The 15,175-nt window shown below is 33.8% G+C and overlaps 1 protein-coding gene across 1 annotated transcript; it reads left to right on the forward strand.

Annotated features, from left to right (window-relative positions):
* The first annotated feature begins 2,209 nt into the window (after window positions 1–2,209).
* On the forward strand, window positions 2,210–13,534 carry LOC132314531 (exonuclease 1). The gene is made up of 15 exons (XM_059813388.1): window positions 2,210–2,649; window positions 3,454–3,573; window positions 6,824–6,947; window positions 7,141–7,278; window positions 7,474–7,683; window positions 7,875–8,050; window positions 8,154–8,226; window positions 10,168–10,291; window positions 10,935–11,128; window positions 11,237–11,291; window positions 11,378–11,934; window positions 12,033–12,084; window positions 12,539–12,761; window positions 12,847–12,998; window positions 13,124–13,534. Exons 1-14 carry the CDS (start codon window positions 2,489–2,491, stop codon window positions 12,926–12,928), a joined length of 2,289 nt encoding a protein of 762 aa, XP_059669371.1. The 5' UTR covers window positions 2,210–2,488; the 3' UTR covers window positions 12,929–12,998; window positions 13,124–13,534.
* Window positions 13,535–15,175: the final 1,641 nt, after the last annotated feature.

A 15,175-nucleotide genomic window follows, 5' to 3' on the forward strand; every position in this document is an offset into this window, starting at 1 on the left:
TTCTATAAGTCATGTGCGCTGAATGCTCCTGTTTTAACGGCTAAATGAGACGACAGTTTAGTTCAGGAAGTCTATGTGTAACGTTGTAAGAATTTGAGGACCTAATTGTAACGTTTTTAATAATTAAAAAAGTCCCACCTTGGCAGTAACTTAATAAATGAGGGATGTTTGGTGGAATTTGGCTTAGATTATACCTAGTTGCACTTTAATTATGTCATGTCATTATTAACGAGATTAATTGAATCTTGTCACCAGATGTCTCATTCCTAATTTATCTTCTAATGATGAAATAATATTTTATTACTATCAGACCATGCGACCATTTGATAAGTTCCTTATTCAAAGTAATTCTATAGCTTATTGAATAATACCAAAACTTATCATAGACCAATATTTAATATATAATGAATATGAGGATAATAATCTTAAACGAATACATTTCAATTATTTCTATTTTTTAATTGTTGCTTGTTTTACTTTATCATGAATTTTGCTTGAAATTGAAGATAACTTATTATTTTATTGGTTTTGAAGGATTTATGGATCGGAATTTGTATTCAATTATACCACGCATCATTAGTTTACAAAGACAGCTAATACTGATCTAAGTTATTTAAAATAAATTCTTCATTTTCAACTAAGAAAAAAAAAAAAAAAAAAAAAAAAAAAACTAATATTTTGAATATAGACTCATTTTTCTTATGGGTAAAACATTTTTCAAATTAAAGACACTGAAGGTACGGTATTTCAACTTTAAAGGCACTTTATTAAAACTATTGATGGAGAGAATGGCAAAATGCATGTGCGGTGGTCCAATGCCAAGGATGATGCTAGTTCATGGTGGTTCAGCACATTTACTATTGTATTAATTAAAAAAAAAAGGTAAATTTGGAATAAAATTAGGAATTTTGTTTGAGAATAAAATTAATTTGGAATAAAATTAGGAATTTTGTTTGAAGAAAAAAATTAGGGGTAACAAATTACGACACGATTTATTAATATGATTCGAACACGACACGAGATAAGCGAGTTTGAGTTGATTTTAAAAGAATTCGGATCAAAAACGAGTTGACATAATTAATCTGTTTACTTAACCGTGTCGGTTTAAGAGGTCAATTCGTATACTCGTGTAACTCAAAATATATGTAATATGTTACTTATTTAAATTCAATTACTATGGACAAGTATATCATTTCAACGTAAATCTTGACTATGTTTTTTCTTCTTTTTATTGTAATTGTGATTTTTTTATTTTATTTTGTTATTACTTGATTGAATATTAAATATCTCATTTTGATAAAGAGATCATTAATGTTAATTTGTTTAATAAATAGGTTAAATTAATATTAAAAATTTATGTTACCATTATTAAATAGTTCGAATTAAAATTTACTTATTGAATAAAATATCTTTACATTTACGTGACATAATTATTACCATGAACTCGAATTTCCACTCCTAAATAAAAGCACAAAAGCATTGAATATAAAGTAGTCTTATTATCGCAATCGATTGGAATCGCAAGTGGGGTCGAGTGGATAAGGGTTGCGTGTGTATATGTATATATTATTATTATATATAATATTGGCACATGGCAAATGATAAAAGTCTACAATATTGGCAAGTGATGAAAGGATACACATTACTCGTTAAGTTCATGTATGACCTCAAATCGGTGTATATTGAAGAAAATGGCACAACATAATATATACATATACAAAATTCAAAACAATCTAGGTCTCCTTTAGTAGATCTCAAATGTTTCCTTTGTTATTTATTTTTTTGATTTCATTATTTTTTTTTTATATCATTATAATTTATGACTCCGCCACTGCACTATATTGAATTTACTTCCTCAATTAAGTTATTTTTCCATCGTGCTAACAATTTACTGTCATAGTTGCATCTCTTGTCTAATTATCGAATTCAAATCCATATTTAGTGCTTGATATTTGCTTAATTAACTTGACAAACAAGTGACAAGTTCTTGTCATGACTCAATTTATGTATTTCAATTTTGACTTGTTTTATATTTCAAGAAAATATTTTCGAAACAGACAAATTCATATTTGTATCTCTCACAACTAGTGGCAAATTGTAAAATTTTGAATTTATAATTAAAATTACATCAAAAGAAAATTTATAAATTAAAATTAATAAATGGGTAGTAATTAAATTGAAGGAAAGAAGCCTTTCACAGATTTTGGGAGAAATAAGCCAAAAGTGGTCAAGAAAATTCCCAAACTGCATCCAATCATTTTTCTCTCTCTAATTTTCCCGCCATTACACTCTCTCTCTAAGGTGGACGCTGCTACAAGATTAGGGCATGGGTGTGGCCATTAATCCTCTTTACCTATAAATCAATTCTTTCTCCAGAATGGACGATGATTCTGCAAGATTGTCGCATTGATCGACGTTGTAGCTCCACCGATTGATTGTCTCTCGTAAAGCTCAAATCGTTGGAGGCATAAGAAAGAAAAAGAAGAAAATGGGGATACAGGGGCTTTTGCCTCTGTTGAAATCGATCATGGTTCCAGTTCACATCAAGGACCTAGAGGGCTGCTGCGTCGCCGTCGACACCTATTCATGGCTACACAAAGGCGCCCTATCTTGCAGCAAAGATCTCTGCAAAGGCCAACCCACTACCAAGTATGTGTGTATATGTATATACATATCTGTATTTATTCTGTTATTTGTGTGTTTTATTCCTTGTGTGTTTTATTCCTATTACTAAAGTTTTTATATGCATAATGCAATAATATATAGTCCATCATTTTGGCCAATTAATATGCTTATACGGTCAAAGGGTTTCAAATGTATGAATGTGTGGTGCTTTTTTTTTTTTTTAACAATTGTAGGTAAAATTGTATAAGGAATATACAAATTATTAAATTGCACGAAACAGTTATAGCATGAAAATGTCAACTGGGTTATGAAATGGGTTTAATTTTGTGGAAAGCATGATTTGTTTATAAGTTAGTTTTCCATTTAAAACATGGGTTTATTGGAAATACCCATGTCTACTGGGTACTGGCGATGCTTTTCCTGTTCAAGAAGCAAAATGATGTCAATTGCAAAGGCCTTCGATGTTGCTAATTTTTAGAAATATCAGATTATAAAACTACATAAGAGAAATATACTAGGGAAATGCGTTTTTTTTTTTTTGGGAGGACCAAATAGCATGGAAGAGTTTCTTTCATTTTCTGAAGAGAATATTTGTATTAATGTGGATAACAAGTATTTCTTTTTGTTTAGCGGATCAATCGAGGGTACCCAGGAGTTTCGTGTTGGTTCAGGCTCTACGCCTGTGTTGTTATATTTGCTATTGACCAAAAGAAAAAGGGAATCAATATATATATATATATATATATATATATATATATTTCTTGCCATAGTCGCTGTAGCTTTACATCTAGTTTTTAACATGGGTGTATTTTGTGCTTGATCGTTTAGGCACATTGATTATTGCATGCATAGAGTGAATTTGCTTCGGCATTATGGTGTTAAGCCTATTCTTGTCTTTGATGGAGGTCTTCTGCCAATGAAGATTGAACAAGAGAACAAGCGTGCCAGGTATGAAGATGTTTATCAAAAATCCAATTGCACTTAAATTGTTTTGGGATTCTTGGAAGCATAAACTGGAAATGACTTTGTGTTCTGATCAGTTGTTAAACATCTCATTTTTTATGTCCATTAATTCCATTTTGACACGTGTTTTGTATTTCTTTTTAGCTCGAACCTAATGCATTTCACAACTTGAATATACGTTCAAAATTGAGGTGGTTTTGCATTTGGCCAACTCATGTAACTATCCACACAATTTAAGTATTTACACATATATTCACCTACCTGTATTTATGCATGCACAGAATCACATATGCATATCTACATACCCCTTTACTTAGTGTATGGACCAGTATGGTCCAAAGATCCTTGATGCTAGCAGCTGTATGCAATGTACAACATAACGTCCGGCTTTGTTTGCATGAAGTGGTTGCTCTTACATTCAAACCAATTTTTTTTTTTTTTTGCTTAGTAATCCAAGCTTCTGTGATTGCTTGGTGCAATGACCCTACGTACAGTATATACACACGTGTTTATAATACAAAGAATGTTCTAGATTATTCAAGATGGATCCCAACTAAATCACAAAATCAGATTAAATCACATGTTCAAACCTGGATAATAATTGCCTAAAAGTGGTTTTTGATTCTGTTCAAGGAAAGTTGGTTTGATGGACGGAGAATATTTTGGGGCATCTAATTTTTTTCACTTCATCATCTTGTAATATGGTAGCTAGCATACTTCTTTTGCTCTTAATCTCTTGCCTATGTTAAAAAAGAAAGAAAGAAATATGCTAATGACATTCTTAACTGATCCACCCATTAGCAATTGGGAGCAGTCTAGTATCATTCACAAGAATATAGAGATGTTAGTGTATCCACATCATTTTCAGTTCTTTATGCACTCTCCTTTTCTGCACAATGCTCCAAATTTCTCCCATCTGGATTTTATACTCTTCTATTTCCACTGTTTTTCCAAATGTATCTTGCTACATTGTGGTTGCAAAATATGATGAACTTCATAGGTGTAAGCATATGCTTGTTAAATCTGGTTAGATAGAGGGACAACAAGTCCAGATCAGAGCTTCCAGCTGATGGAATGACTGTTCTCTCGAGGAAGCAATTCATCATTCCTCAGAATCTGTGTCCTCAAGGGATCTATCTATATCTTTTACTTAAGCTATCTACGTCATGCAACTATCCTTATCTATTATGCTTTGACAGGTGTAAAAGATAATGTCATACCATTAGAGGGTACTGAATCTGTTATTCTTTTTTTTTTTTTTTCCTGAATGGGGTGTTTTATAAATAAAAATCAAAAGAGTACAATTACAACAGAGGTAAACCTCCATTACATCTCAAGGAATGGAAAATTTCCGCTTCCAGAAAATCAACCTATCTCTAAGCTTGAACATTATAAACCAAATACAATCAAAAGATCTGCTAAACTAATATTTAGATATGTAATAACATCCCAAATAATAGCCTGCACTGCATGTGAGCTCTGTTCTTGTATCCCAGTATGAAGATTAGCATTTCTGATTGACCATATCTTTCAAAGAGTAACTGAAAATAATCCACTAAAATTCTTGGATTTTATAGTCTTGGACCCAGTATTTTGACAGAACCAGTCCACAATGTGATTCAAACTACTAAACCTTGGAACCTGTACCTGCAATATCTCAAACAGCCCTCTCCAGATCTCTGAAGCAAATTGGCACTGACAGAACAGATGATCATTTGAATCATCCCCAGCAAAACAGTTGTGACAAATGGCAGGGAGAGGCATTCCTCTTTTCTGTAAATTTACAAAGCTCAAGTTTTTGTTATGTTAGATGATGACAGCACAAATACTGACCCTAGGCCTGCATTTTTTCCAACACAATCTAGCCCATTTCAGCCTGTGACCAGTAGCTCTGCAACTATTCCATGCTGCCTTCAAAGAAAAATTCCCATGCTTCCATTTAATCTGATCAATTCCAGAGTGAATAACCACCTGCTGTATAGTAGTCTACATGATATCAGAAAAGTCACCAGGTATATTCCAAGCCCCATGATATAAAATAGCAGATAAATCAGTCTGTCTATCAATATCTCGAAATCTAGTAGCTCGAAACATTTGAATTAGAGTGTTTGACACCAAGGGTCTGTCAAAAGTTTAAACTGTCTACCATCCCCGACCTGAAAATTCACATTCTCCAGAATCAACTCTCTAGCCCCCAAAATATGCTTCCAAACAATTGAATCTGTCACCTTTGGAACAACCAACTAAAAGTTTGTCCTATTTAAGTACACTGCCTGCAACCATTGAATCCATAACTTGTCTTTCTGCTGAATAAAATCCCAACAGAGAGTAATCTTTGCTGCATTATCAATATCCCTTATTCTTCTAATGTTAAAACCACCTTCTTCTGCAGGTAGGGTTACTTGACTCCACTTTATCTGAGCCATCTTCTTAGTGTCCTGCTTGCCACTCCACAGAAAGTGTTTACACCTTCTTTCCAACACATTTTTAACTTCCCAAGGAACCTTGAACCCAAAAATAAAGTGATATAAATATGAAAACAGCACTGATTTTATCATCTCCAACCTTCCAGCTAAAGATAAATTAATTGTATTCCAGTGGCCAATTCTAGCATCTACTTTATCAATCAGCAGCCTTTAATCTCCAGTTCTTAGAATATTATTAGATAAAGGTAACCCAAGATATCTGAAAGGAAACTTTTCTACTTGAAAATGGAGAATTCTTGTTAATCTTCTTCTGCCTCTCACTGCTTTAGAAAAAATAATAGAGCTTTTAATCTTCTGTTCTTTTCTCACTGAATCCGTTATTTAATCTTTTTATACAAGTCAAATAGTGGTGATAGGCTTTTATGGGGGTTAAGTGTACCTTAATGCCTATACGTTTGCATATATATTATTTTACATTATTCTTTTGGGAGTAGTCATATTTCTCTAGATTCGGCTTAAGAACTTTCTTTTGAGTCTTAGAGAGGCATGATCACAGAAACATTCTAGTAACCCTTCTACCTTTATTGTGGATATAGGCACACTGCTATACCTTTTTGACTATTGTGTTTCAAATCCTTGTCTGTCCTACTTTTATTGTTTGATCCCGAGACGTTTGGTCTTGAACAAATTGAAATTCTGTTCCTTCATTACTAAATCTAGAAGTGCATTTTATTGATGGTCCACACGTGGGTTTAATAATAAGCCATAAACGATTGTCTATTGATTTATTCCATACACTTCAAACACAGGGCAAGGAAGGAAAATCTTGCACGTGCTATTGAGCATGAATCAAATGGAAATTCTGCTGCTGCTTATGACTGCTATCAAAAGGCTGTTGATATCTCACCTTCCGTTGCATATGACCTAATTCAGGTAGTAAGAGGGGTTTTTTTTGTTTTTTTTTTTTTTTTCCCTTGCTGATATATTGTAAACTAGCGTCATAAGTATTAAATGATGGCTTGGCAGGAGTTAAACTTATAAATATATCTATTTCTTCAAATGAATTTCAATTTCTTCCTAGTGCTGCATAATGTTTCTCTTCTGTTGACATGGTTGCATTTAAAAGGTCTTAAAGCAGGAGAACATATTTTATGTTGTGGCTCCTTATGAGGCAGATGCCCAAATGACCTTTTTGGCAGTCAGCAAGCAGGTTGATGCAGTTATAACTGAGGACTCAGACCTAATAGCATTTGGTTGTCCCAGGGTAAGTTTCTGGTTAGTGGTTGATTTGAAAAGATCATATAAGGCTATAACACTCATATGTATGTCTTCCTTTTGCTGGCATCATATGCTTATTTTTCTGACTTTCTGACTTGTAGAAAAAGGATGCAATTTACAGTGCGATGCATATTTTATTTAATTTTTTGGCTGGGTTATTTTACTTATCTCATAAATCCAGATCATCTACAAGATGGACAAGTTTGGGCAAGGTGTTGAGTTTCAGTATTCAAAGCTACAACAGAACAAGGAGCTGAATTTGACAGGATTCACCAAACAGATGCTCCTTGAGATGTGCATTTTGAGTGGTTGTGACTATTTGCAGTCTCTGCCTGGAATGGGCCTGAAAAAGGCTCATGCACTCATGAAGAAGTTCAAAAGTTATGAGAAGGTGAGTATTAACACCAGTCACCTAATTGCAATCTTTACTTGATAGGGCCAGAATGCTGGTTTAGTGGAGCAATGTCAGGTAAAGGGTCGTGTTTACCATACCGACCATGTCTGTCCCATTTCTTGCTATTTTTATCCTTATACATGCTGATAAGTTCTGAAAATGAACTTTGGCTGATTTAATGCTTCTAGGTAATTAAGCACTTAAAGTACAGTACAGTTGCAGTTTCTCCTAGCTATGAAGAATCATTCAGGAGAGCAATACTGACTTTCCAGCATCAACGGGTTTATGATCCTACCATTGAAGATGTTGTACATTTATCTGACCTACCTGATAATGTTGGTGATGATTTGGACTTCTTAGGCCCATATCCTTGATGTATTACTTGCTGAGTAGTCTAATGTTTAGCTAAGTACAAGTTTTTTGCCGTCCTAAAATTAAATACTTTGAATACCCTTAACGAAATACACATCATTAGCCCAACATATTGCTAAAGGTATAGCAAGAGGTGAGCTTGACCCTTTCACTCAAATGCCATTTCAGGTATTATTGCAACTTGCTATTTTGTTTTTACATTTTTTTGTTTGTATTTTTTATTAACTCTTCTAATAACTGCAAATAATGATTAACTTTTTTATTTTTCTTTTTATTTATTTATGTGTTTTTCTTTTTCTTAAACAAGATTCTTATGTCTAGAACACTGAATTTTATGTTTTTCATTTGTGTATGTGCACAAATGCTTGTTTCATTACTTAACCGTAGGTGATATGTGTATCACCTTGTTATTTAAATTGGCTGAACATTTTGAATGGTGGTTACTTTGACAATGCCCAGATTGATTGTTGTCAACAATATTGTTGTAATAGGTAATGCTCTAAAAGGCACAAACGTGAAAACTACATGATACAATGAATCTGTAAAAAGTAGAACCCGGTTAGGATTTTAAACACAACAATATGTAAATGTATATTTTTATACATGGGTTCATTTCTTAGTGGATGGCAAAAGTTTGGGTTGCCATCCATGAAAGCATCCACTTTATACAATCCATCCCTCCTGCTATCCAGCATTAGTGAGACCAACACTAGGCAATGACTTATTCCTTCTAATATTACGTAGGCACATATATAACTTCTATTAATTTTTTAAGATCTATAGAACAATTGCATTATGTGGAGAATTGAAAATCATCAGACATTATACATATACTTATATTATGTAAATTACTACCAGCGATGTTTCTTTATTTTTTTCTGTTATAAAAAAGTGTGTTGCATGCTTGACTTGTGGTGGTCATGAGTAGAACCGAATTATTATTATTTTTGTCAATTTTGTAAAGGAAAGGGGTTGGGCAATTCAGTTTTGTTCATTTTATTTTCAAGAGTGTGAACAAGGTTACAACTCGGAAGTGGCTGCACGTTTTTTTGGGTAAGTAAGAACACACACAGCTATAGCAACACACACACATACACACTATAGCCCAATGGTACTCGAACCCTCAGCCTCACAATTGAGAGGGTGAGGAAATAGTCAAAAGTCCACTTGAGCTAAAGGTTGGGTGGTGGGAAGTGGTTGTGCTACATTGGTCATTGGCTAGGAAGTATCTAAGAAGAAAGTTTAGAATCCAAGATTATGCAATTAAATTTTAAATTATAGGCACATCTATGAAGTGTTGGATACATTCATAGGAGTGTCCAAGGAGTGCCAGTTGTCTGATGCATGTCTGACAAGGACAAGGTTCATAATTAGAAGGGTTGGTCAGACCTAGCTAGTTCCATATCCATAATAATGTTTGTGAAATTGAAGAAATAATAGATGGAGTATTTCAATGATCAACTCAAATTCAGTCTTAAAAGGAAACGTAACTACTTGAGGTAGTTCCTTTCCTTTTCCATTTCTCTTTTTTTAGAGCCATATCGGTTGGGGTAGATTGATTTGAAATATGAAGGAAGATTCTTAGGGGAAGAGTTCCGCAATAAATAAAATGTCAAAATGCTGCATCTTTGATTGTTCTAAAAACAAAAGCCCGATTACGTTCAATCTTATGCCATCCTCTTTCCTTGTCAGACAATTGTGTTTGAAGTTCTCTCTTTCCTTTACTTATGTAATAAAAACCTTTTTATGTTTTCTAAAAGGATCTGAGTGCTGTTTTTATGTAAATAATTACTATTATGACAGACACGTTTGCTTCTTCTAGTTAATGGTTGTTGATGATCTTTCTTGCAATGAGTTAGTGTGAGGTTAAGGCTATAAATAGGGGGTGCATAATTTGAAATGACAGTAAAATTGTCTTGAAAAATTACGTCATTGCAACTTCATGTGATGTGGGTTGGCACCATTATTTCATTTTACAAGTAACAATTATTATTTACTTGATATTTATGTGTTCTATTTGAATTTATTTTTGTTGTCATTTTTGAAAAAAATTCCCATCCTTTACCAACATGGTTTTTGCTTGGCTCTTTCATCTTCATTTTATAACAGGGAGAGGATGTTAGTGCTGGGATGGTGCTTGATCGAACTTACCGGCTAAAAAGTTTCAAACCTGAAGTGAAAAATAAAATGCTGGATTTGCCTGCACAGAAAAATCTCCTGACTAACTACTTCTGTATCCATTTAATCCAATTTTTAGCTTTATTTATGTTATTGTAATTTCTTAAATAATCTATCCTATCAAACAAAATAACTGCAGGAAAAATGTTGTTTTGTTCCTTTCAGTTAGTGAATATTTTGTAGTTAATCTATAATAGTTTTGATTTATTAATTCCGAACCTGAATTTCCTCATGTTGTGTTTGAGAGCACTGAATCGGTGCCTTGGATTCGGTTTTCCCAAACATAGCTTCAGGAACATCTTATTGTGCATTATTCTCATTTTCTCGCAGCAAATTAGATGAAATTCCTGATATTTATATGTTGCTGAACTTTGGTGTTTTCATACATATAGTATAGCTACATATGTTGTTTGCAATGGGATATCACTTACCTCGTCTAAGTGAGATTAGCAATGGTAGGGTTGAGAGCCCATAGGGTGCAAACTACCACTTTTTACTTGAAGGTTACCATGGAAAAAAGGAGGAGGAAAAATTAGGGCAGTGGAGGCAGTTTATAAAATTGACAATATAGATAGATATATGAAGAGTCTAAAATAGGTGGAGGATGTGCAATGTGTTTAATTCTTTGGTCCCGATCATGGTAACATACTAAAAAAAAGGTGCATCTGGTGCATTTTGCTTTCCCTTAACACCTAAAGGTTTTGCATCTCTTGAAGCAAAGAGGAATTTCAGGGCCCCTCGAGTTACACCTAAGCATCCAAATCTAGTGAATGAAGCTTCTAGTCCTGTGGAACATTTTAATGAGGAGATTACTGCTTGTAAAACAAACTGCTCTCCCGCATCTACGCTCGACTCTGGAAATCTGGGCATTGTCACTCTTACCAAAGGCTCTGTGAGTGATGTGAACGGGAGTGTTGACATTTTGGTTGATTTTTCTTTGGCGACTGAAACTATTGTTATGCATTTCTCCTGTATTAAAGGCTTTGTTTTTTTCTTTTAGGTGGATAATGATATTGCCACAAAAACTCCCAAATTTTTGGATTCCTCAAGCCATGGTAAGAAGATGCTTTTCTGTCAAATGGGTCTAAATATTTGTTTATGGATTAATACTAACTTCCTTGTATTCCCATAAACCGAGTAGGATTGCATGATGTAAAAGACATTGTGGGTGACACAAGAAGTCCAAAACATGCTTTGCTGCAACAATCCGAGCACTCAATTCATAAACCTTGCATAGCATTGCATAAAGAGCATGAATGCAAGTCTGCCTCAGATGCAGGTGAAGGCAAAACCAGAATGGAAACCATGAAGGTTATCGTGAGGAGCTCTTATTTTCAGCATAAGTCGGTGAAGGATGATCAGGAGAACAGAAATGAAATGCTCCTAGTGAAAAAAAACAATGCCACTAATACATGTGAAAATACCATTACTGAGCATGGACGTAAGTCTGTGTCAGATGCAGGTGAGGGCGAAACTAGAATACCGAGCAGAAAGGCTGTTGTGAGGAGTTCTTATTTTCAGCATAAATCAGTAAAGGAGAATGACCAGGACAGTGAAAACAAAAAGCTCCCTGTCAAGTATGATGCTGTCACTGATACATTTGAGAATACTATTCCTGAGAGTGCTGCTTTTGGAGAGAACTATGTTAGAGGCACAATCACGAAAAGGAAGATTGCCTCTATCGACAGCGTCCAAACAGTAGGTGCTTTATGTTCAATGTAGATTCCCTTGTGTTCTCTTTAAAATTTGGCGCTAGCCTTTCTTATTCTAACTTAATCTGTTTTTATTTGCTCAAGGAGAATGTGAAGTCTAAGTACATACGGGCAGATACATCTCTTTCAATTCCAGGTACGTATATATTTCAATTGCTGTTAGTGAATTATGTTCTGGAAACTAAAATCTCTTTGTAAGTTGAGATAAAACCTAGTACTCTTTTCCTTTCCTATACTAGGGTTAGTGTTAGCCGTCTTTACCTACCCTTGTTACCATGTATATTATACTAGAAAAAATGATTATACCAGAAGTATTATAATTTAGTGCTTGATTGATATCCTTATTGACGTTTTGCATTGTCTTATTGTCTTTTTATGTAATTTTAAATGACATAATAATGGGCATACAAGAAGACATTCTTTGGTCCATGATATTTGCCGATGACATAGTATTATTGGATACTTTTAAGGGAGCCCTAGCAATAAAATTAAAAACATGGAGAAATAAATTAGAAACAGAAGACCAAAAAACACGGTATGACTAATGCTCAGCATAATACATAATAACTTCATAGGTTTCTTTGATTCAGGTAACCGCATTCTTAATCTGGACGAAGCTGCTTCGGAGAGGAACACTGAAGAAGGGAAGTTTGGATGTAACATCTCCCATTTAAGCCAATATTCTGATATAGCAGAGAGATCAATTGAAAATTTTGTTTCAGTAATATCATCATTCAGATGCTCATCATCCGGTTCTCGTGCCAGTGGCCTCCGTGCCCCTCTAAGAGATGTGCAGAACACTTGTACTAACAGGTAACACCATTTCATGCTTAAATTTATTGTTCCTACAAATTCTATTACAAGCAACAATATGTATTTTGATATATTATTTGTGAAGGTCAACTGCTGGTGCCGATTTAAGCAAATTTGAATATGTATCAACCAAACAGAAAACTCCCTTAGCATCTCGTAGAGGCTAAAATGTGAAAAATATTTAAGCAGAATTATGTCCTGGTCGGGGACTTGAATATTTCATTCCAGTTGCAGCAGGTACACTGATCTTGCTTCATTCTTTGGTGACTGTAAGCAGGATTTATTCTTTGTAATTTTTCTTATGTATTTATCAATGCAATTTTTTTGCCAAGTTTTAATTGTTACTGTATCCTTTTATATAGGAACGACTGGTCAAAGACTCATATAAGATGGATTTAGGTCTGCCACCTGCATGATTGATGAATGATGATGCTCTTCGTATCATTACCTGACATATTGTCATTTGTTGTTGTTGTTGTTGTATTTTCATATATATGGACGTAAACCTGCTGTAACTGTTATCGAGCGCGAAGGAACGAAGATTCTTGCTTTACTTTGGCCGAAAATTTTTATATACCTGATAGGGGTATTATTTGTTTGGTTATCTTGAGGATGTATTGTATCTTTCGTTCTTGGAAAGGTTTTAGTTCCTCATTGTTGAATGCAAAGGTTGAAGGGAGCAACAGTTTTTTAGTGTCATTTTCCTACTGAATTGCACAATGAGCGAGTGAGTGAGATAATGAAGCTGTTAGAATTGTTGTTTTTAATTATTATTATGGTATAAGTTTTTCTATTTTATTTATTTTATCCCAAATTCCCAATCCAATCGCAGATCTCTGGGTAAAATTTTGAGATTTAAAGCAAAAGATCCAAAACCTAAAAATATTTTACTGTGAGTTTGCGAAATGAAACAGAACTTGGAGGCAAAAGAGAATAATGAAAATAATATTATACTATATTTGTTCTTTTTCGAAACATAAAGAATCATTTGAGCAACTTATTATATTAGCACTTTTCTCTTTTCTTTCAAAAAAGAAAAAGTGTGGGCTAAGTGTTTCGCAATCCGATCTAAAAACTTAAACTATTAAAAAGGATTAACATGTAATCCGTATAAACCCAATCGCTCTCCTATCCGAATCCGACATAGGACACCTCTTTCCTTAGCATCAAACTAGTACTTGAAAATAAATAAATAATTTTTATTTGAAAAAAACCCAACCATACAAACTCACTTTCTTTCTTTTACCCTAATAATAAATAAATAATGTAATGTTGTGATATATATATATATATATATATATATATATATATATATATATTTAATGCTAAAAGAAAAAGAAATAAAGCAAGTGGGCCCCACCCATGTTTTAAAACACACAAAAAGTGTATAAGGCATTACATGACCCACGACCCAACTGTTTTCTCTCTCTTTCTCTGCTGCATCTTTCCTCTCTCGGCATCTCACTGCTTCTTTTTCTTTTTGCAATCTCAAAGCTTGATATAACTTTAAACTTTTGAATTTTGGTAGAGCATTGTGAAGCAAAGTTGGAGAGCTCGTCAAGGCCTTCAATTTGATAGGAGCCGATCATCATTTGGTGCACTCTAGGGAGTTCAAAATTCTAGGGTTCTTGGACTTGGATTTGGGGATTTTGGGAGTTTTCACTTCCATTGAGGTAGGGGTGTTCTAATCTACAATTTCTTAGTTTTTTTTGTGAATTTTTCCCCTTAAATTTGATCCTATGCATGCTAATTTTGATTATCTAGTTTGTGGTTGAAGTATGTTTAATTAAAATGCTAAATGTGTTCCATGTGTTATTTGAATTCATATATATGACTAGATTTATTACGATGATTGAGCATGTTTGGTGTTGACATATTGTATGTCCTAAGATTATGTATTTTTTATTTATTTATTGCTTTGAAAGAAAATGATGCTATGGTCAATAAATAAATAAAAGAAATGATTGCTTAGAAATTTCTATTAAATTGTGATAATGATGTAAATGAAATGTGTGAGAGCCTATGGTTGAATTGATAAATCGAAACATCACATTCATGCATTCATTAGGAAAGAGAAAGGAAAAATATATATATATATATATATATATATATATATATATATATATATATATTTTGAACAAACGAAATTATTGTGGGGAAAATATTTTTTTAAAGGAGTTTGCGAAAATCGGACGCCTAGGAGGCGCCTAGTGGTCCGTGGTGTTAGTGTAGTCTAGAAGGGATCATGGTTGAGCTAACTAGGTCGGATGCGACGCCTTGGAGGTGCCTTGTGGTCGTAGATAGTTAGTCAACCCTCCATTCGTGACGCCTTGGAGGTGCCTTGGGTCGGATTACACTAACGGTTTTGGAAGTTGAAACGGAAATGTTTCGGAAAATAGGGAGTAACGTTTGCA

Source organism: Cornus florida, unplaced genomic scaffold, assembly GCF_030987335.1.
Source record: "Cornus florida cultivar Cherokee Brave unplaced genomic scaffold, ASM3098733v1 CherokeeBrave_3.0.0_Hap2_Chr01, whole genome shotgun sequence".
NCBI classification, from domain to species: Eukaryota; Viridiplantae; Streptophyta; class Magnoliopsida; order Cornales; family Cornaceae; genus Cornus; species Cornus florida.

What these genes read in the sequence shown, in the direction of transcription:
- LOC132314531 (XM_059813388.1), top strand. Translation starts at nt 2,489, where the DNA reads ATGGGGATACAGGGGCTTTTGCCTCTGTTGAAATCGATCATGGTTCCA. An exon ending in AAAGGCCAACCCACTACCAA is followed by an intron (nt 2,650 to 3,453) that starts GTATGTGTGTAT and finishes TTGATCGTTTAG; the next exon opens with GCACATTGATTATTGCATGC. An exon ending in CAAGAGAACAAGCGTGCCAG is followed by an intron (nt 3,574 to 6,823) that starts GTATGAAGATGT and finishes CTTCAAACACAG; the next exon opens with GGCAAGGAAGGAAAATCTTG.